General features: G+C 40.9%; 3 protein-coding genes across 3 annotated transcripts; 2 read left to right on the plus strand and 1 right to left on the minus strand.

Moving 5' to 3' along the window:
- Nucleotides 1-2,175: 2,175 nt before the first annotated feature.
- phf23b (PHD finger protein 23b) lies at nt 2,176-7,494 on the minus strand. The gene is made up of 5 exons (XM_034106097.2): nt 6,952-7,494; nt 5,675-5,706; nt 5,477-5,569; nt 4,767-5,382; nt 2,176-4,299 (listed from the first exon to the last, which is right to left on the minus strand). Exons 1-5 carry the CDS (start codon nt 6,977-6,979, stop codon nt 4,106-4,108), a joined length of 963 nt encoding a protein of 320 aa, XP_033961988.1. The 5' UTR covers nt 6,980-7,494; the 3' UTR covers nt 2,176-4,105.
- A 203-nt stretch (nt 7,495-7,697) lies between these two features.
- Nucleotides 7,698-10,090, plus strand: elp5 (elongator acetyltransferase complex subunit 5). Its single transcript, XM_034106102.1, has 8 exons — nt 7,698-7,998; nt 8,111-8,171; nt 8,312-8,392; nt 8,604-8,815; nt 9,048-9,223; nt 9,323-9,415; nt 9,524-9,624; nt 9,713-10,090. Exons 1-8 carry the CDS (start codon nt 7,944-7,946, stop codon nt 9,819-9,821), a joined length of 888 nt encoding a protein of 295 aa, XP_033961993.1. The 5' UTR covers nt 7,698-7,943; the 3' UTR covers nt 9,822-10,090.
- A 943-nt stretch (nt 10,091-11,033) lies between these two features.
- LOC117463866 (CTD nuclear envelope phosphatase 1A) lies at nt 11,034-21,267 on the plus strand. Its single transcript, XM_034106353.2, has 8 exons — nt 11,034-11,841; nt 14,858-14,924; nt 17,500-17,618; nt 17,704-17,775; nt 18,035-18,151; nt 18,269-18,380; nt 19,145-19,229; nt 20,066-21,267. The coding sequence occupies exons 1-8, from the start codon at nt 11,737-11,739 to the stop codon at nt 20,124-20,126; spliced, it is 738 nt and encodes a 245-aa protein (XP_033962244.1). The 5' UTR covers nt 11,034-11,736; the 3' UTR covers nt 20,127-21,267.
- The last annotated feature ends 409 nt before the right edge of the window (nt 21,268-21,676 follow it).

Consider the following 21,676-nt stretch of genomic DNA (forward strand, 5'->3'; position numbering starts at 1 on the left):
GGTGGCGATCCACCGGTGAAGTCAGGCGATACTAAGTGATCAAGTTTTCAGGATCACCACACACACTGATCCCTATCTCTGATCTCTCTGTCTCTGCGCCTCTCTTTAAACCCAAACACATTGATTTAATACAGATAGGAGCATTGGATAAACTGATATTCACATTATTATTTCAATTTAGACTGCAAATTAACTTTTTGTTTTATCATATATGCTATTTATTATGGAGAAATATAAATAGTTGCTTAATTTCCTCGGTTTAATGGCTTTTATAGTGTATTTAAGTCTTTTGAATTCCATACTTAAAGCACCATTTTCATTATTTTGCATGTTTTTATAAACTAATAAAACATTCCTTTAAGGAAATGTTGTTATTGTTTGAGTAATAGTTTAGTACAAAAGATCAACTTAATATTTTTCTATCTGCCAAATATAAATGACAGATAGTCAGTCATTTTTGTCATTTTTGTTTATTTCCCTGATTCTTTAACTCAAAGATAAGTTCATGTGGTAAACAACTAAACTTTGAATGCAGCAAACATCTGAAACCAGCCTCAGGGTAATGTATTTCCAAGACAAGCCTGTACACATCCAGCTACAACATCCTAAACAATGAGCTTATCTCACTCCCATCTCCCCTGCTGAGAAAATGGGCGTGGGACAGTGCATGTATGTGTATGTATGCGTGTGCCAAGGCATGTTGTCAGCACTCAACATCTCTTACAAGTAGCTTCAGAGCTTTAACACTAATGATGACAATGCGACAAGGCGGCAGATGTAATTGGCTTGTCTGTAGTCAAACAGTCACACACACACTCACTTAGCCTAAACAGCGCCTGATGCCAGTCCCATAATAAAAACCCACCCTAGATTCATGGCTACAAATACCGTGCACGCTGAACAGCAGCTCAGAAGACGTCAGAGTTTTCAGGACGGAACTCCACAGAGAAAACAGAGGATTTAAGGTGAGCTTGTTGCTTCTTCTAACTTTAAATTGCATTTGTGTTTTCTGTTACTGACTCTTCCTACCTTACTCTGTTCAGATGCTTTACTCCAGGTGTGTGCTGTCTTTCCTGGCTCTCTACATGATGCCCGAGGCGTCTCCTTCTGTATTGCCAAGCAGATTCAGACACAAAAGGGTAAGGTTTTCACAATATCCTCGAGCTTTTGTGGGCAACTTAAATACCTGAAAAGTGTAATAATCTGATTGTCTCTCTCAGGCAGTCGATTGGATGGACCAAGAGCTCTTCCCTCACCCCCATGGCCGCTCAGAGCAGGGAGATCTCTCAGTGGGAGACGCTGCTGTGGAGATGGACAGGGGAGTGGAGAGCCGCCACCATCATCCAGAGACGTTCCTCGCCCCAACAGAGAACCTTACTCCTCAACGCCAGGGACAGACACAGTTTCAGCGTAAAGCCAATGAAAAGAGGTGAGGAATGAGAGCCAACTTCTACCATAGTTTGAATTGATTTAGAAGTAGTTTTGTTGTGACAGATGATGAAATGAACGCTTATATTACTTTACAAAGGGTGGTTGGAAGTGTAATAAACACACAATTGCAAGTTGTTTAAATAACTTTGTCAACCGTCATATACATTTATCTGAGAGAATCAGTCATTCTTTATTTTTTCTAGTGACAAATGCATATTTTATTTTCATTGAGTAAATGTTTATTAGGAATTAAAATAATAAATTGTGTTAGTCACCGTGCATCACAGAAATTAAGGGAATTGGACAGGATTTACTATATATAGTATACATTTGTACTTTAACCTCTTATTAATGATATTAGATAAATATTTGAAATTGTAATTCTTCTTTGTGTACCTTTATTAGACATTTTACTTTTTATGTTTGTATACGAATATCACCAATTTCCTCGGGATTAATAACGTCTTCTGATTCTGATTGACAGGAGGAAGGTTGCTCCTCTGGACTCCATCGGCAGCTTTCAAATGGCCAGTTTCCGAAACAGAAAGGTGAGTTACAAGATAAAAATACTGTGAACAACTGTTCATAAAGTAACTACATTAGAAGCTATACTTGGGGAAAAACGACAGTGTGTTGTTTAGTAATGCTACAAGATACAGTTTCAATGAGCACTAATTATCTACGTCAGTTATTAAATGTTGTAATTTTCATTAGAGCATCAGGGTCTTTTCCCCTTTCCATGTCTCGGATAATCAATCAATGTTTATTTATATAGCTCAATATCACAAATGTTACATTTGTCTCAGTGGACTTCACAGTTTGTACAGAATATCAGTATGACATAACATTGGCATGGCTAGCCAAGGTTTTCACACCATTAGCTTGATAAGCTCCTGATTTATAGCATTGCTGATTCTAATTAGGTGAACAATTGAGCATCTGTGTTTCTTTTACAGGATGATCCCTGAAATCTCCTGGGAAAAAATGCATGGAGTGAAGCGCAACTCCAATTCCATATTTATTCTGCATTATTTAACTCACTGCCATACTCCATCCCCCTCTAGTGGTAGAAGATGCAAACATGACAAATACTGCTGTGTGCAAAGATCTAATCAAGTGTGACAAAAATAACTGTTAGGAAAGTCTTTGTTGTATGTGTCCTTTTAATAAAAATGATTTGAAATATCACTTTTATGCTCCCAAAGACTTTTATTTTTCAAGCTACAATTAAAGAAAACAATATCAGACTGCAGAAAATATAGATTTTGCTTGGGTATTTTCTCTCTTCACTTTCACATATGTACAGTTGTCAAAGAACAGGATATGTACACAGAATTTTAAGTTGTAGAGAGAGTGCAACTGCTACTGGAGACTTACCATGACTCTCCCACCAACAAAAGAAAAAGCACATGGTAAAAACCAAACATAAACCATCGCCGCAACCTATGCGGCACCAACTTATTTTCTGTACACTACAGCTTTGTTCTCGATGTGAGACAATCTTATGTCCATTCTCTGATGTGGGGCGCATCTCTAATCCCGCTTCTCAGAAAGCTAAGAAATAAACAATCACATGAAACAAAAAACAATATTTTACAACCATTCATAAATGAGCCTCATAGCCACTTTGATAGTGAAAGGACTGCCAAACCCCTCGTCGTACAGCAACGTTACGCCCTCATTTCATTTTAAACATGAGAAACTAAAAACCACACATGAAACAAAGACATCAAAAATTAACAGCTTTCAATGTAAATGTTGTTCATGGTAAATGGCTATCATTGATTAACAAGCCAGACAGGGAGAAACATTAAGCGCTTAATAATGGATGTACACAGCGACATGCCAAGTACAGATTTAAACCAGCCGTAGCTTATCCCAAATACTACCCATACACGCAGTGGAGTGACATTTGGGAATATATTTAAAAAAGTGCACTGCTGAGAGAATTGTCTATGTGCAATTTGAAATGCAATTGCAGATTCTATGAATTTAAAGGTTAGACTTATTCTAGAGGAGTGACATCTCTATATTTAAAGTTCAGTGATCATCACTGACAACCGAAACAAAAATGCAAACTCGATAAATCTGCAAAATACGATCAAAAATAGAATGAGCTGCCCGTATCATTATGACATACTTCTAAACAAATAACAGGGTTGACGTTTCCCAACTCTTACGTTAAAAATGTTCTCAATGTGTAAAACTTTGCATTGATTTGAAGTTGAGAGGAAATGGCTATCAACCTGAAACACTTCCACTGATTTGTCTAAATCCTCAAGAAATAATTTAAGTCGAAATGCACCTTCTGTTAATATGAGAACAAGTGTTTATGTGCACATCACAAGCACAGTATGCAACAATAAAGCCAATTAATTAGTAACAAATAAATGATTCTCCACTGTCACTGTTGTCTTCCGTCCAGTTCTTCACATTAGCCAAATAAAAAGAAACGTAAGAAACAAACAAAAACAGAAACCGTGAAGGATAAATAAGAATGGTTGTGATTGTCAAAATAAATCATACAAACTGACAATACAGTTGCCATCCAGGTGATGATTTAGGCTGTTTTGGCTGTAGGCTTCGAAGAAAACAAGAGTCAAGAGGACAGCAAAAACAAGGGGGGGGGGGGGGGGGGGGGGGTAGCTCCTCGTCCCTCCCGTTCTCACCATGCCTACGGGTCCTTTTTGTTTCCAGACCGCCGCACGTCCCTGCACTTGTGGCAGTAAAAGATGTCCGGAACGTTGGACTTCTTGATCTTCGCACACGACAGATGCACCCAAATGCCGCACTGGTTGCACTCGATCATCGGCCGTCCTGCGAATGGCTTCCCACAGTAACAGGTGATCAAGTCCCATGAATCATCGCCTGGGTTGACGAAGAGAACAGAGGTATAGGATATCATTATGGTGGCATGTTTGGAAATAATTCTCAACTGCTATTGTTTTATATGATTACCAATACTGGAGGGATTGGATCATATTTGAAATCACAACACTGTTTATAGTTCAAAAATATATTCAAATGAGCAGTTTGTGATTTTTCCTTGATCACAAACTGCTAAATCTTTTTAGGACCTGTCGATTTTTTTAGGCCCAAACACATGTGTTTTGTTAAGCTGGAATATCTGGCGCTCCACACAAAAAAGGTATTACAACACATATTTAGCTTTTTACAAATATTGTGATTGCTGCGATTTGGATATTGCACTAGTCCATATTGTAGATTTCAATAAAATGTTACGCAGCCCTTAAAATTATAGCTGGTAAAATGTCTTCAATCAGTGTTTATTTAGGACAGTATCCCTTTTAGAATTCATAGTTTGCTTCACATACCTGACTCCACCATAATGTCTTCGTCAGCTATCCAGGTCTCCCCCTCACTGGAGCTCATCTCTGCTTCCTGGAGGGCCTCCTCCTGCTGCAGCTTCCCCAGGCCCTGCATGCTGAGGGTGGAGCCCACGTGCTCCGTCAGCTCGTCCCTGGCTGGTCGTACCTCCGTATGCGTGTGCCGTGCCTCAGAGTCTGTCTCGCTTTGAGTCGCGGAAGTTTTGAGCTTCTTAGGCTTCGGCTGTTTAGAGTTTTTGCTGCGTTTAATGCGTGCCCTTTTCTCGCCTTCGCTGCTGCCGCTATCAGCCCCCGGCATGGCAGAACCAAGCGAGAGCTTTTTCAGCTTTTTGTCCTTCTTGCGCTCGGCCTTAGAACTGGCCTGGCTCTCGTACAGAGAGTCTTTAAGGCGCATCTTGTCCAGCAGAGTGCTGTCAGAGTGCATGCGGCGAATACTTTTTCCCTTGTTTGCTCGAGCTTTGCGAACAAATGTGTGGATGGTGTGGATGTCTGAGCTTCCATCTGCCCATGTGTTGCCGGTGGAGCTGCTTCCTCCACCACCTCCATCTGCGGATAACCCCGAACTGTGAGCAGAGCTTGAAGATGTTGGAGACCAGGAACTTTCCTTCGAGACAACAAAAAAGAAAGTTTTGGAATATTTTCAAAATCTGTAGTAGCAGTCATTTCTATAATCAACAGTGATATTCAAAGCAGCTTACCTCTTTTGGGCTGGGGATGTAACCAGCATACGCCAGGACAAAGCTGCAAAACTTATTGAAGTCCTCAACAGTCCTCTTTTTCCTCTCGGGGGGCTAAAGAAAGGAAATGCATTTGTTTAGCAAAGTAAAGACAATATAAACAAAAAGCGACTAAAAGTATAACCGAGTGCATTTAAAGAAACTATGCAAAGTACTCACCAAAGTTTCCGTTTTGCACGACAACAGTGAATCTGGTGGAAAAGAAAGGACAATGCTGTAAGTCAAAAGTGAACCATTGTTGATTCCCTTGTTATTTGTGTACAGAAACAGCTTATACACAGCATCACCAAGCACCTTGTTGTCTGGGGGTATGATGGACACATGGGGACCAACGATAGCATTAGCTTGCTAACACGGCTCAATTACTTAATCAGGGTTATTAGTGATGAGCTGTTTTAGGAGCCGTGTTTGTTTCGTTACGTTCAATTGACCAACAGGGTTTAAAGATAACCGTTTGAGCGGAAAATAAGCAAAACAGTCATCGAGTGTTAACGCTTTTTGACTGAGTCTGCCAACAACTGCAACCGGTGTCACTTGACCACCATCTGAACTTTATCCTAACTCTTTATGATCCGGAGTCAGTTAACATTATTTGTTTATCGATTTATGATTACCGCTTAAGCAAATTGTTGCCTTTGAAGAAGGTTGGCTTACAAAGCTCATTTTGTTGGCTGCCAGGCTTTTAAACTTGTGATTTGGTATTGTGTGGATGCTACCTGCTAACGTTAGCTGACATTTAGAGGAGAAGCTAACAACACGTTATGTCGTTTGCAGCTATGACTGCAACAGGGTTTTGATAAACGCGTGTCCCTTAATGCCCTATTTATTTACGAGATGAATATAAACTCGACATTGCTGATTGTTCATTTTGATACAAGCTAACTTGTGCTAACGTTCAGCAAGCTAATCACGTTGGCTGATTTGAAATCGAAGTGGGAGGCTTATTAGCAATGCTAGCTTGGTGTTAGCCAGGTGTAATCGATTTGAACCAATGCAAACATAATGTTTTCATTGTCTAACAATAGATCTATTTCACGTTATAGATGTCATGGTAAAGGGTGTTTTCTGTGGGTTGGTTCTGGTAACATTAGCTATCCAGCTATGAAGCTACATGGAACGGCGCGTTAACAAACTAGCAAGCTAACTTAACTGCAACACATACGTTAACATTAGGTTAGCTACAGTCTTCGTAAATTAAAAATAGATCAACTTTGACCACAACTTCCATGGCATTTTGACGACAAAACACAAGTTGGTCATGAGCAAGTGGTTATTAATACAGCATACGCAACCAGACGTAGTACTAACGGTAGACATAACTTACGCTGGGTTAGCCATCTTAATTTCCGCAAAACACGACCGATTTCAACAACGAACCCATTAATATCGCTCGGAACAGTTTGTAATGTCGTGCCGAATATAATGTTGAAACTTACCTTGGTGCTCAGACATTATGTCAAGCATTGTCGCCTCACCAACAAGGCCCCGATCCAAGAAGCAGAAGCAGCAGGCGAGCTAGCCGGACAGTAGCGGCCGTCGCGCTGTGCCTTCCCCCGGCGTGGCTGCACCTTACCGCCGGGGAACTTCAGCAGCAGCTAGCCAAGGGCGCGGAGGACCGAGCACACTCTTCCTCAAAAACACTCTGGGTCGAAGTTGTAACAATTCCTCCCCAGGTATCCGTAACAACAGCACAAGCAAAACGCCTGTGCTTTACACTGGACGCCACACTAACGTTATTAGCCCTACAAAATACTAATTCCTCTGTTGCTTAACGTGCTGCACTTAAAGCTCCCTTTTCTTCGTCCCTACATTTATATAACCATCGGTGGAAAAATATTGCAAAAACGTAAACATTCCTTCGATCCAGGCGATTATTAGTCAATGCAGGTCCGTAGTGTGAACTTCTCAGAGCAAGTTTTTTCGTTTCTTCGCTGTAGGCAGGCACACAAAACGACTGGAGTTTTGACTTTATTCCGCACAGCCTTCTCCGTGCGCGGCAGAAACCTCTTGAGGCTGCCAGCGCAGTGTTTCCCGCGCGGCATGCTGGGTAACGTAGTTAATGTTGCATTCATTCAACCCTTAACATTCATGGGTTGTAAAAAATAGTGAACTACATTTCCCTTTTCTGAGCTAAAATAATGTAAGGGGTATCCTGGGATATGACGTTTTAAGAATGTACACCAACATGCTATCTAGCGAAACATGCTGGACTTTGTTTGGGCTGAGAAAGCTTTATTTGTAATGATATATGAGTTTCTGCGACGTTAGGAGTTCATCACTCTCAACCGATAAGTATCGTTTCTCTTGCGTTAAATTCGTTCGAGTAAAAAAACAACACATTTATGTCTAAATAGGTGGTGAATCAGAGGCATGCTAACTAGCTGTAGCTACCTGGACCTTCTACATTTAATTTATATAACCAAGTACAATGCTGCCTGAATTACTGCAAGGCGTTGATACTGGAGGGCTTCTCGTAATCCAAGGTAAATGTTGTTTAGTCTGTTTTGCTTAGAGTATATATATATAGTAGTATAAATATGTAAACTGAAACCATAACATACAGTAAAGTCATGTAATTGAAACTTGCATTTTTAGATTCTGCTTCTTATTCTGGGCGACATCTACTTCAGAGCTTCATCAATGCTGCATTGAACAGGTATATTAAGAAATGCATTGTGAGTGACAGTTGGTTATGTATGTACAAACACTTGTTTCTAGGTTATATAGTTGTTTAAAACAAACAAACAAACAAATATATATTTACACCTATCTACCTTCGCCATGTTGTGAATTTAGAGAGGAAGCTGTCCATGTTCTTGGCTTTGAGGTCAGTGAGGAAGAGCTGAAGGATGGATTGAGAGGATCACCTGTACAGAGGTAATTTGATATTATTGTTGACAGAATAACTTTGATTTAGCTTAATCCCGTTAGTCCATTATTAAGCAAAGTGCAGGATTGATCATCTGTTGTCTGTCTTCATTTTTGCAAATAAAAAATGGATTCCTGACATTTTTTAGAATGAATTATTAATCAATGATCGTGAAAACCACCAATAGATAGTCAATCATCTGTTTTATTGTCATTTCAGACTCCACTTTCACAATGCTTACACTGACCCCCTGGGCTGGACCGATCACCCATCTTTCACAGTTCACCAGTTCTGTTTGGGGGAACTTACACGTCTGGTCAAGCAAACATCTCACTCCAAACCGGCTATCTTAGTGATCGACTCTCTTTCGTGGATTTTGAGACATGTCAGCACTCCCGATGTCTGCAGGACTCTTCAGCAACTTAGAAAAGGTCTAAATCATCTTCCTATTGTGTGTCTCAGTGTGATGTCAAAGTAATTGTATTGAATGAATGAAGGTTTACATTTAGGCTGTAAAAATCACTGCTCGTCTTTTTTCTTTCATGATACTTTTTAGAGAAATCATGGTAATTCAAACAAATTAAACTGGTTGATTTATATTATAATTAAGCATAACTATAGATGTCATTTTTCACCAAGGGTATTTTCCTGTGTTTTCATTAGGGGGAGCCGTGAGGTCTATTATCGGTCTGCTCCATGCAGACATGCACCAGAGGGGGACTGTGGGAAGTGTATGCCACTCGGCTACTTCAGTAATCACTGTGGAACCTGCAATGAGGGGAGACGAAGCTGTGGCAAAAATAACTAAGCGCTCAAAATCTGGGAAAGTTATTCAAGATGTAAGAATGACTATTTTTTTTTGTTCCTTCCTTTTTAAAAATAGTTTATTGCTCGGTTCCCTTTTGTAATGGTTTATAATTGTTTTTTTTTGTCCATAGGAGGAGATTTTCAGAATCAAAGATGATCTTACAGTTCTAGTACAAAGCAAGTCCAGCAAGGGAGCCAAAAAGGCCGACTCTGAAGAACAAGAGGTGCAATAAAACATCAACTTAATCCATCCACACTATATGTGGTTCAATGGAATACAGATGAGGTTTACATTTTGCTGACTGACAATTGCCCTTTCTGTTTTTCTATAGACGGACCCAACAGCCAACTTGACATTCAACCTTCGATTATCTGATACAGAGCGTGAGGCCAAACAGAAACTTGCACTTCCTTTTGTGTTCAGCAAAGAAAAGTGAGAACAAAAAATAATGATTACATTCCACATATTTTGTTAATTTGTACAAATAACTTCAATGTTGTCACTTTTTTTTATCTTACAGGAAAACAGCTCTGTTACACTCAGGCCCAGGATCAGGACGAATTCATTATGAGCCGGATGCCAACGATGACTATGACCAAGAGGATCCTGACGATGATCTTGATGTGTAGAATTCGGCCACAAAACCCACTTAAAGCAAAAAGGATCCATGTTTCATGTTATCCCTGCTATTCAAGAAACTTTTTTGTTTACAGTATAGGACTCTTACCGCCATCTCATGGAGTTATGAAGATATAAAATAATGTACATTGCTGCAGGAACTCTGTATTATGTTTATAAAATGGTTATATCCAAGAGTGTTTTATAATATTATTGAGCGCATTTTTTTCAAAGCACTTTTTTTTCTTGCTGAATAAAACTATGCTTTATCCAACAGTTACAGCACTTGATTTTTTTGTTTACATATTGAAGGTTGTCCATGTTAGGTACAATCTCATTTCCATCTAGTCCATCATCTAACTGTCTCTTTACACAATGATCTGTTGCAGTTGTTCCCAACATTGGAGTTCAGGACAAAATAAATATTAGCTGGGTCACAAGACTATCTCATAGATAAGGAAAATATACATTCTGTTCACCAAAAAAAAAAGTATTTCTCTGACTTTCCTCAAAGTTTTTCCATTATCTTGTAAAACACAAGATATTTATTTTATCTTTTCCAAAACTTATAAAAACCTACATTATAAATAAAATAAACTGAGGGTCGATAAAGCTACCATCAGCCATGATTAAAAGTAATATTTACAAAATCAATTCTTAATGATAACAGTTATTTGTAATCTGTCATTTCCTTGTAAATGATGTTGACACATTTGGATTCCTTAATGGGGGCCTCAACTATAATCAATGAATGCCAAGGTATATGTGCATAACATGATAATACATTTTCAGTGATACCATTTCCTATTTGAAAATACACCACCAAAAAATCTGCTATTCACATGCTCGTGTCAGAGGGGATTATTTATTAGTTTCCTAAACATTTGAAGTACTTATCTGTGTAGAATGAACTGCTAGTGAGCAAGGCCACGTGTCTTCTGACAGCTGTGTAAGCAGACCCTGCCAAATATGACATACTGTGCCTATCAAAAGTGTTCACCCACGCCTACTAAGCATTTTCATGTTTTATAGTTTTACAACTTTCAATCACAGTGACATGAGGTGTATTGACACCAATCAAGCCACTGTTAAAACATGTTACCAGAAATCATGTCATATCTTGTTAAACTGCACTACTTTCACTTAAATGGTTGCTGAAATAATACATAACAGACTCAAACTGCTGATAAAATTGGTTATTTTTCACAGACTTTCAACCCGGCTCACACTCTTGCTCGTCCACGTCTGTTTATTTTCCTTCCACGTGGACGTGCTGCGCGCTACCACAGGATTCCTCGCGGAAGTGACGGCAAGGCGGCGATGGCGGCTCGCAGTCTCATTCCGGATTTCCACTGGAATACAAACCTATTTTAACCGGACCGGTTTGACTTTGTGGAACTTTTCTAAAGCCGTCTCTTTTCGGACGCTGCACACAGTGAAGTCGCGTTGAACCGGAGCTTGACAACGAGCCACCCCACTGCTTTTTTGGGGTATTTTTGTCCTAGGTTCAAGGTGGTCACCCTGTCGAGCTAGCGGTAGCTTGGTGGATGCTAGCTAACGTTAGTGGGTACAAAGCTAGCTCCACAGCTAGCTTGTCAACGAGTTGCGTGCTAAGGTCCACACCGAAGCAGCAGTCGTCGTGCGGCAGCTCTTCTTTAGACCACGTCCACGTTTGTATTTCACAGTAACGATGCGAATGCACTCCATTTAATGCTAATTGTGCCACAAGTGTGCAGAGCGAGGTACTCACACGTTTGCTTGGCCTCATGTTAATTTGAATTGCTAGTTTGGCGGCTGTGGCTAAAAGACGGGGTTTGACTATCACTAGCAAGCAAGTTCCCTTAGTAGTTCTCCCGACAACTTCGGGAAAAGCGTGCTATCAATTGAGAATATAAGATACTGTGGGGTCTTTGCGTGCTCGTCAACATGCTGAAGACCCGGCAGTGTTTACTTGGCATCCGCACTTTTCTCGGCGTAACGTCGAGAATATGGGGCTTCATCATGTACATCCTCAGGAAGCACCTACGAACGGTGAGAAGGGGTTTGAAATATATCTAACATTTGATTATTTTCTGTGACAAGTGGGCACGGTCTTGCCACGTTGCCATGGGTCTCGTGTGCCTAAAGAACTATTTCCAATAGTCCAGCTGGCTCTCAGGAAGCTAGACTACCTGTGTGTCTCACCTGTGCTGTAATCGTCAGTTTCTTTTCATTCATCCATCGTGATTTTGATCAAATGAGTTATGGTAACCCCACTGTCTGAGTAGTATCAACCTCCCACTCAATACCATCAGTGTCAATTATGTTGCTGCATAATTCAGCAGAAAGATGCCTAGGACAAACTTTTATGATATTGATTAGTCTTAACACATTTAATGTACAACTTAGTTCACAACAACTGCACCAAAATGCACAGCTGCAACCAAAAAAACTTCCACTATAAATACATCTAAAGGTTATTTTTACAATTAGCTGATTGCACTATTTTGACATTGTATAGCAAAAATGGTTAAAGTGTCTGTCACAGTCAGTACACAAATCAAATGTTTAAAAAGATAATCAATTAGAATGATATATGTAGAAACACTGATAATCACATTGGAAAAGCTAAACCAGACATTGTTTGCTGTTGTTGGTCAACAAATATACTTATAATGAATCAATACCCTAATCATTTCAGTTCAAATTGTAATCGCTTAACCATACCATTTGAGGAGCAGCAAGTACAAACCCGCAGGTCACCTTCAATTGCTAACAAATGCCTCTACAATAAACATGGCATTTAAGGTGACAGAAGCTGGCCGCATGTAACTAAGACACTCACACAGGTGTTGAGTCTTTAATAGACATGCATATGTGCTGTAATATGAGCGGACATCGACTCTAGCGCCATATCAAGCCGACACAGCTTGCAGGAGTGTCCCTGTGTGTTGTAATCGTCTTGCTGTTTGAGCTTTGTCTTCAGTTTATTGTGCGTTTAACAGGCCCTGAGAGTGAGTAGACCAGTCCATGTTATGGCTGAAGTGAGGGGGATTATCTCAGCACAGAGAGCGTACTGTTCCCTTTCTGTTTCTCGCTTTCACTCATAGTTAAGCGCTGTTGTTTACAATATGTGATGAAACAGTCATGATCCAGTGGCCACCAAAGTAGCAAGGAACATAATGAAGGTGACCGTAAAGTAAGCAGGTGGATTTGGTGAAAAAGATTTGCTCAAACAAGGGATGGATGCACGAGTAGAGCACTCCAGTTTCTAGGAACTATTATAACCCAGTTTCTAGATCTAACAATCTCCTTGTTTACTTCTTCTACCGATGCCTGTAAGTAAGGCAGGGCTCGCAGTGTTCCAGTTTGAGAAGGCCGCAATCCATGGAGTAACCTGATCCAAACATTTGGATGGATATAGGCTCTATTGGATTATCAATGTTGGCAGGTGATAATCCCATGCATGCCACTTCAGGTCGACAGATGACAATATGATTGATTATTAATCTTGCATAATGGTTCGGTTTATTATCAGACTGTAACAGTGTTGAATCAGGTGTGGAATTAGTGCTGGAAAATCTTGGCTAACAACACATTAGTCCTACTTTAGGGGTTATAGTTTTAAATGGTTTAGTTGATCAGGAAATCTACAGGAAATGAGACAACAATTCTGATAATCATTGTTTAAAGTTGTAAACAAGTCTGCGTCAACTTGTTTGGTTTTCAGATTCCCAGTTGTTGTAGCATATTTATTATCTGGGAAGCTGGAAGAAGTTTGAATCCATGAAGTCAAGCCCTGAAGCCAAATCATGAATCACAATAATCAACGGTAAAGAAATCATGTTGGGGTTTGGAGAGCAGGATTATTTGAAATGTCAGTTGTAGGCAGCCCTAGTCTGGAGGAAAGAGTCTGAGTTTGCAGGCCTAGGGTCCAGATGGAGACTCTTGTAGGTGCATAGAGTCGGGGGTGAGGTTCCCCCCCAGCTGCTGAGCACCAATGGGCTTTCCCCGAGCGGACTCTGCCAGGCAGCAGTGGGAGGGGACACTGAGGGAGGCCCTGTCCCAAGCATAGGGACAGAGGCTCGGTCAAAGTCACCCTGCGAGTCTCCTTTTCTCAGTGTGCCCCACGCTCTGCTAACACCAACCGACAGCTGGGGGGATAAAAATAGCCCTGTGAAGAAAAGTGCAGAGCCCCGGGGCAAAGAGCGGCACTGGAAAGGTGCCTCTCTGTAGTCAAAGTCGAGAGGGGGAGCCATGGGGTGGTCACGACTGAGTTCTTCCTCTGTTCTCTTGCCTAATTGCGGATGTAAAGCAAAGGGGGCTGATTACGAAATAATGGATTGTTTTAAAAGTTCAACTAGAAGTTTTTAGGACCTTTCTGGTGATTTAAGCCAGCACCCTTTTATATCTCCGTTTAGTTTGAATCGTGATGCTCTCTTTTAATCTCACTGAAGATTGCAGCTATAAACAAGACTTAAAACTACGTATTGTGTGTCAAAGGATTCCCAAACAGAGCTGTCGTCCACTCCAGTTAAATAAAGTCAAAATGAAGTGTAAGACCTGGTTAAGTTAACTCCAAGACCAAGTTCAAAAGAAAAGGTCCAGAGAGAATCCAGGCCTGGTTAGGACACTGTAGGCATAGTGTGTTTCCAGTGCTAATCCTCTGCTATGCTCGTGCATACACAGCCTGATAACGGCTCACTTCGGTTAATCCATGCAAAAGTGTAGTCAACAAACTAGGAATGATGGTTTTGATGACAAATGTATTAGAGTTTAAAGTAGATCACTGGCCCTTAATACTTACTTGAGTTATGCCAGTCCAGATTGAACTACTGCAGACCTGTTTCCAAAACTCTAACACCCATCCCTGGTTTAATATCACACAAAATGAAGTTGGAATTGAAGTCCGACACTTGAAAAGTCTGTAATCAGTAAAAAGCGCACACATAGTTGAAAGCTATCCGAGATGAATTAATCTCAACATGGTGAAGTACGTTTGATATTTTGTGTGTTGCTGTAGCTGTTATGTGTGACTGACTGTTTCCTTCTCCTTGTTCCTCTGCAGATAATCCAGTATCAGACGGTGCGATACGACACTTTGCCTCTGTCCCCGATCTCCAGAAACAGACTCAGTGAGTACATGCTATGATGTCATCACACGGCTGCACAGCTACTGTTAGACTGTCAAGACTTGCAGAAGTTGTTGGCGTAGACATGGTAAATACTGCTTTAAGATGGAGGAACAAAGCATATTTGCATCAGGAACTGCGAGTGCAAGTTCAACCAATCTATCAAGGAAGAAGTTATTCTGCAGAAAAAGTTATCATTTGTGTCATGACTGTTGTTTGGAGATGTATTAATAAGGAGGATAAGACGGGTGTGTTTTCTTGCTCGGTTGATTCAGAAAACCTGTTTTGCTACATTGGTTTGTTATTGTCATTTGGCTAACGTTTAGTTCATAAAGCTCGATGAGATGACATTCTTACATCGTTGAAAATGATAGCCAACCAAGTAAAAGTAGTTATTTTGCAGACGACATACATGAATCCCCTCGGGTAACATCAGCACTTTAAAGGAAATGTCAGTTGTGTAATGAGATTAATACCTGACAATGAAACAAGAGCAGAGACTTCCAAAACCACATCAATAATAATTAATCCGTACCAAGACGTAGTACCGATTCTGCATAATCTAAATGAGGTTTGACATTTTAAACTCCACTGCACAGCCATCTTTACCCGCAGCAGACGGACCATAGTGTTCCCACCTGTAGCAGAAATCTGAAATTAAAAGGTTAAAAGCAATTCTCCAAAAACCCTCTTGAGAAAAACTGTGAATTTTAGTGGCAGTTAAATGTCAGGATCCACCCAACATGGTGTGACGGAGAAAAAAGTATCTTCCTCCTCTGACTCTTACCAGTGACAAGGTGTTAGTGGTCTGGAAGTTTAGAGGAAATAAAAAGCTTGAAGGCGGCACTGACACTGGCAGAGCTCATTCAGAAGCACGCTCTTGACTCGGAGGAAGGATATGATTTCAGTTTCACTCTCCTCGCCTCTCACTCACTACTGCGACCTCAGCTGGAGACCCAGGTCCAGTTTCAAGTGGATGAGTGACTCCTTTAGCTGAAGGTGGCTGGTATTTCTGCTGGTATTGTGGGCGGAATCAAACTAACGGTGGTTTACAAGTCTTCGTGGCACATACCTCTCTCATACCGCTCGCTTCAAAATAATGAAAAGGCAGCTCCTGGAGGTCCTCGTCCAAAAAAGAGCAGCCATTTTTATGTAGTATATATTATGTAGTTTAAGGCTTTTTCAAGTAACTTGATGGCAGTGTGCCGAGTTGACTTATGGCACATTTCTGTTGGTATTGTTTTATTTTGGTGTTATAACTTATGTAACCAGAACTCCCTGAAAAGCAGTTTAAATCCTTGGTGTATTATCTCATAAGTGAAGTAAGTTGATTTGAATTGGATGTGTAGGGCCCAACAGCTGACAATGTAGTCATCATCTTGTGTTTAAAATAAGGACATGTTAAGAACCTGGTCGTCATTTGATTAGAACACATGTGAACAGCTCTAATTACAAGTCTGGATTCACCCAAGACTCATTGAGACACGATCACACACACACACACACACACACACACTTGGAGGTGGTCTGGGCCGCATATGGCTGCATTCTTTGAGCAGCGTGTCCTCGGTCACATTGAAGAACCACCTATTCGACTTAGCGTAAGTTAGCGCTCAGATGCTAGATTTGTCCACGCCTGTAACACTGTGTATTTTTAAACATCAGTCATTTCAAAGCATAGTCATGTCGTAGAAAGACCTCCAAGAAGGAACCTGGTGGTTCAGATCTTATCATGCTGTTGGTGATGGGTCTGTGTTGGTGCTCTGCACAGGACTGGACCCCCACCAGCGTGCTATTATCCTCACTTCCTCAGCTTTTATTTGTATGTTCATAGAATGTATCCAAAAATACACATTCTTATGTGAGTTGGTGTACTTAAAGCTGTCCATTTGTGATCGCATCAAAAGGTGCATGGTAATGCTAGATTTTAGACTTAAATCCAACTAAAAGTTTGAAAAGAAGGACATTAGGTAGCCCTCTTTAATTCATTTAAGTCATTTCACCTTAATGTTAACTATCTCTTACACAGACGAGTATAGATTGCAACTTTACATATTATGTGTGTATGCCTATTATACAGAGTCAACTATTTACATGGGAAACTATGTATTTATTTATCTTTTATATTAAAAAGTAGAGGTCAATGTAATGTCATGGGTGGGTGGTGAAACTGGGTGTGGGGCTGTGACAATGGTGGGAAATCATCTGTGTCGCTGTGCGCACAATGTACAACCATTGTGCATTTGTACATTTGACCCAAATAACATATATTGAGAATGATGATCAGCCTTTGAACCTCATACATATGAACTGTGCAGTCCTTACCTACAGAGCCGTTCCTTTCAATGCGCTCTCAAAGATATCAAAGGCGTTTCTTATTTCTTCACTAAAACACAAGTCAAGTCATGGTTTCTAAATGAGGTCACATGATTACTGGCAGTATTTATCATCAGATTTCACAGTAACCATAGTTACACTGCATGTTTCCTGTGTAACTCATTTGTGTCAGTAACCTGGTTTCTTGTAAATGTACTGAGATGAAGTTGCTCAAGTGTCTATTTTGTGTGAATAACTCAAGATGCAGTAAAGAGGAAGATCCTGGTTCTGGACCTGGACGAGACGCTGATCCACTCTCACCATGACGGGGTCCTCAGGCCTACAGTGAGACCTGGCACGCCGCCAGACTTCATCCTCAAAGTAAGAGCCTTCAGCCACATCTGTACATGTTGGAACACATGTGCCTTCTAAACTAAACCCTGTCTGTCTTTCTCTCTCTATGCAGGTCGTCATTGACAAGCACCCAGTCAGATTCTTTGTACATAAAAGGCCACATGTTGACTTCTTTTTAGAAGTGGTGAGTGTCCCTCCGTGTTCAGTGTCACTTTAATCCTGTATTAGCATGGAAGGGGAGCGCACTGTGACTTTAATACATCATGTCCCAGGTCTTTCCCCATGTCCTCACTCACCTTTAACCCCGTCTGCCATCCCTCTCCATTGAACTGCACTCTCATATTACATATTATACAACATTATTTGCTTTTGCAATGATCCCTCGTGCCTTGCGCAGCGCTTACTGTAACTTATACTATTGTCTGCCTTATGTGTGTACACAGGTGAGCCAGTGGTATGAGCTGGTGGTTTTCACAGCCAGTATGGAGATCTATGGCTCAGCAGTGGCAGACAAGCTGGACAACAACAGGAACATCCTGAAACGCAGATACTACAGACAGGTACCGCTCTCTATACTGTATTTACACAACATGTATTAATGCTCTGGCGTCTTTGGATCCATTGGCCTATAAAGTGTCTTTATTCTCCATCTGTTTTTGTCCCTCTCTGTTTGCCAGCATTGTACATTGGATCTAGGTAGTTATATTAAAGACCTGTCTGTAGTACACGATGACCTGTCCAGTATTGTCATCCTGGACAACTCGCCTGGCGCTTATCGTAGCCATCCAGGTAAGACCACAAGTTATAGTCCAATGTATTCAGTATTGTTGAATCTTTAAAGGGACGTTTCAATCAGTGTTGATGGTCAATGTAATCCGATAAACCCACAAATTCCCTCAGTGTGCTATCTTGACAGAGTTAACCTCCCTGCCAGGAGGGCATACATGTACCAGGATGCATTGCGCTCACGTTTCATCCAGGCTTTGGCCATCCATATCCTCTTACATGGCCAATGCAGCCCAAGTGTCTCATATACATATTTGATCAAGCATAACGATGTGTTTAAACGTAGCGATTTTTCAGAAGAAGCCCGAGAGCTTCCAAGAGGAGCAGAATAAAATAATCAAAGTAGGCCTTTCATATGACTTTGACACTGTAACATCCATGACGGCGCTATATACAGGAATCACAGATTTTGCAGTTGCCAACGCAGCTTTCTCTGTCAATATAGCACGCACTGAGGACTTTATAGGTTCAATCGATTACATGTACCATCCACAGTTTGTGTGGATCCAAAAAGAAGGTGGCAGATCTTCTCTTTTGCGTAAAAAGTCAACACGGTTTCATCCTAAACGCATCAACCTTGTGACGCCGCAGGAAGAGGTCACATAATTGAGCGCTTTGTTCTAAGTACAAAGCTCGTATTGTAAATGCTGTAACAGTACATTAAATCTGCAGACACTCTAAAGCTCCGTGACCTCTTTAGCATAGCAGCGTAAAATCACCACCATGTCCATTTCACTGACACAACCATTTTCTTTCCCACCGTCCAGACAATGCAATACCCATCAAGTCCTGGTTCAGCGACCCTAGTGACACAGCGCTTCTTAACTTGCTGCCTATGCTGGATGCACTAAGGTAAAAGGCATAACACATGGCATGAAAGCAAATCCATAATGCAAACACTGTCTGTATACAAATGCTCTGGTAATTCAAGTAGTGCAAGTGAATGCCTTTAAGTTGACTGCAGGTAAGAATAGTATTTCAAAAAAGGCATGGTTTGCAAATGTTTGTATAATATTGTAGTTGACGGCATGATTATTGACTAGATTTGCATCTACATGGCACCACAGTGTCAGTTTCTCTCCAGCTTTTAGGCATACACCTTACCTGTCCATCATGTTGAAACATCAGTATACTCTAAAGGTTATCTTGGGGAAACAATACAATGTTCCTTGCATATACATATTTGCTTTCTTTCCGATTAGGATTAGAAGGTTGATAAAACTCTTATTGTAGTTTGTTTTGTTAATATCAGATGCAGTTAGACCTTGATTCGCACTCCTATCTGGCAACCTGCACTGTAGTCTGAGACGGTAATTCAGTGCAGCTCCACATATTGATTTAGTGTCTTGTAAGTTATAGTGTAACCAGCACGAGAAATCCGTTTTCTTTTCTTATTATTTGAATCATGTATAGACTTAAAAAACGAGATACGACGTTTGTATTCGTTAGTTCCAGAGGTGGTAAAAAAGGCTTTATTTTTACTTCGGAAAGAACCTGTTGCAACCTTATTTATGCCCAATAAGAAATATAAATCTTATCCAAACTAGTGCTTTAAAAAACGTACAAAGTCCTCCTCTAATGTAGAACTCTATAAATGTGTTTTAAAGGTTCTTTATAAATAGATAAAGCTAACAAAAAGTATTAATGTGAAGCTCATCCTATTTTAATCGCCTCTCTTTTACTCCTAGGTTCACCGCTGATGTGCGCTCCGTCCTCAGTCGAAACCTCCATCAGCACCGACTCTGGTGATTGGCTGAATCCAGAGGGGGCGGGGCTTGTTGACCGGCCTCTTCCTCTCTGCCGGCCTCCGTCCTGCCCTCCGCTCCCACACAGAAGGCCCAGCAGCCCCCTGTGAGCCCCTCGGGCGCGTCCTGAGGAGACGAGGGCTGGGGTGACCGCCTAACAAGGGACGAACAGTACGGGATCACCATAGCCCACAAAACTACTGAGGAGGGTGGGGAGGGCCCAGCTTGTATTTTTTTTTTCCTTCTTGATTCTTTATTTTTATTTTATTTTCGAAAGAAAAACGGAGCCTCTCTGCCTTATTGCTCCTGATACTGACTGTGCGTGCGTATGGAGGTGAGCTTGTGAGTCGGAGTATGCTTGCTGAATTCGTTAGTCCTTTTTAAACTCTTTTGACAATTGGGGGGGGGGGGGGGGATCAGCAAAGCAACAAAGACAATTCTACATTATTTCTTCTTCTTCATCATCAGACAATTCATCGTTTAGCGGTCTTAACCTCTCAGGGCAGCTGAGCAGGGGAAATAGAAACCGCCCTTCTTTTAGATCCACGGTAATTCATTGATTCCTGAGGTACGTTTTATTTTCCTGAATGGATCAACTTCGACGGTATCATTCGTGGACTTCTGCTTGCAACACACAGGCATTTTTTTCTGGACAAATAGCCGAGCGAACCCTGAGATTTTTGTTTTTCTCAGCCATAACCATCAGTCTTTCCTCGAAGCTCCTCACAGGACTCAGTGACTGAATAAAAGAATGGCTTGTAACGATAAGTGGACTGCCGTGCCGCCTTTCCATATCTGATTGTTTCTCTATTATAATATGTGATAATATGACTTCTGCATACCATGACATTTCGCTCTCCCCTTCGCCATCTGATGCCATCCTGATTTCACCGAATAGGAATTGCACTTAATTTTTTTTTTCCCTTTCTATTTTTTGTTGCAGTTGGTTTTGTATTTGATTCAGATTTACAGCCTTCCTCTATCAGTTTCTACCCGCTCCGATAACTGTATGGGTTCAACTACTAGACCCTCCTCCGTCTTTAAAATGCCTTCTGAACAATGTCAGTCCTGTCAAGGCTCACACTGGCTTCTTATTGGCTCTGTCTCCAGGTCTGTGTTACTAATAAAACACTTGTCAGTATCGACCCGGTATTATCCCAGCTTGTTTTCTTTATATGCACTTTATTCTGAGGTCTTGGTCATACTTGAGGCAGAACATTTTGCCCGATTACCTTTGCTATGGTAAGAGGGAGGTCCAATGGGTCACAGTTTCAGATTGAGGTAATAGGTGGGATGTTTGCTGGTCATATGCTGCCATCATGTGGTGTGACAGGAAACTGCAGGGAAAGGCACACTGCAACGTGGAAAGGGAGGTAACATGAGCATCCGTTAGTAAGTGTGTAGCCTTATATGGCCCCTTGTAGCTAGTAATGTGTGTGTGTATAGATATAGCTAGCTAAAACTAATGCAACAGATTCAATGTTATAATGAGAGAGGCGTTTATTCAACTGTATGATCATTTTAGAGGATAAAGTCTGGTGATTGTGTTATTTA

The sequence above is a fragment of the Pseudochaenichthys georgianus genome, chromosome 18, assembly GCF_902827115.2.
Source record: "Pseudochaenichthys georgianus chromosome 18, fPseGeo1.2, whole genome shotgun sequence".
NCBI classification, from domain to species: Eukaryota; Metazoa; Chordata; class Actinopteri; order Perciformes; family Channichthyidae; genus Pseudochaenichthys; species Pseudochaenichthys georgianus.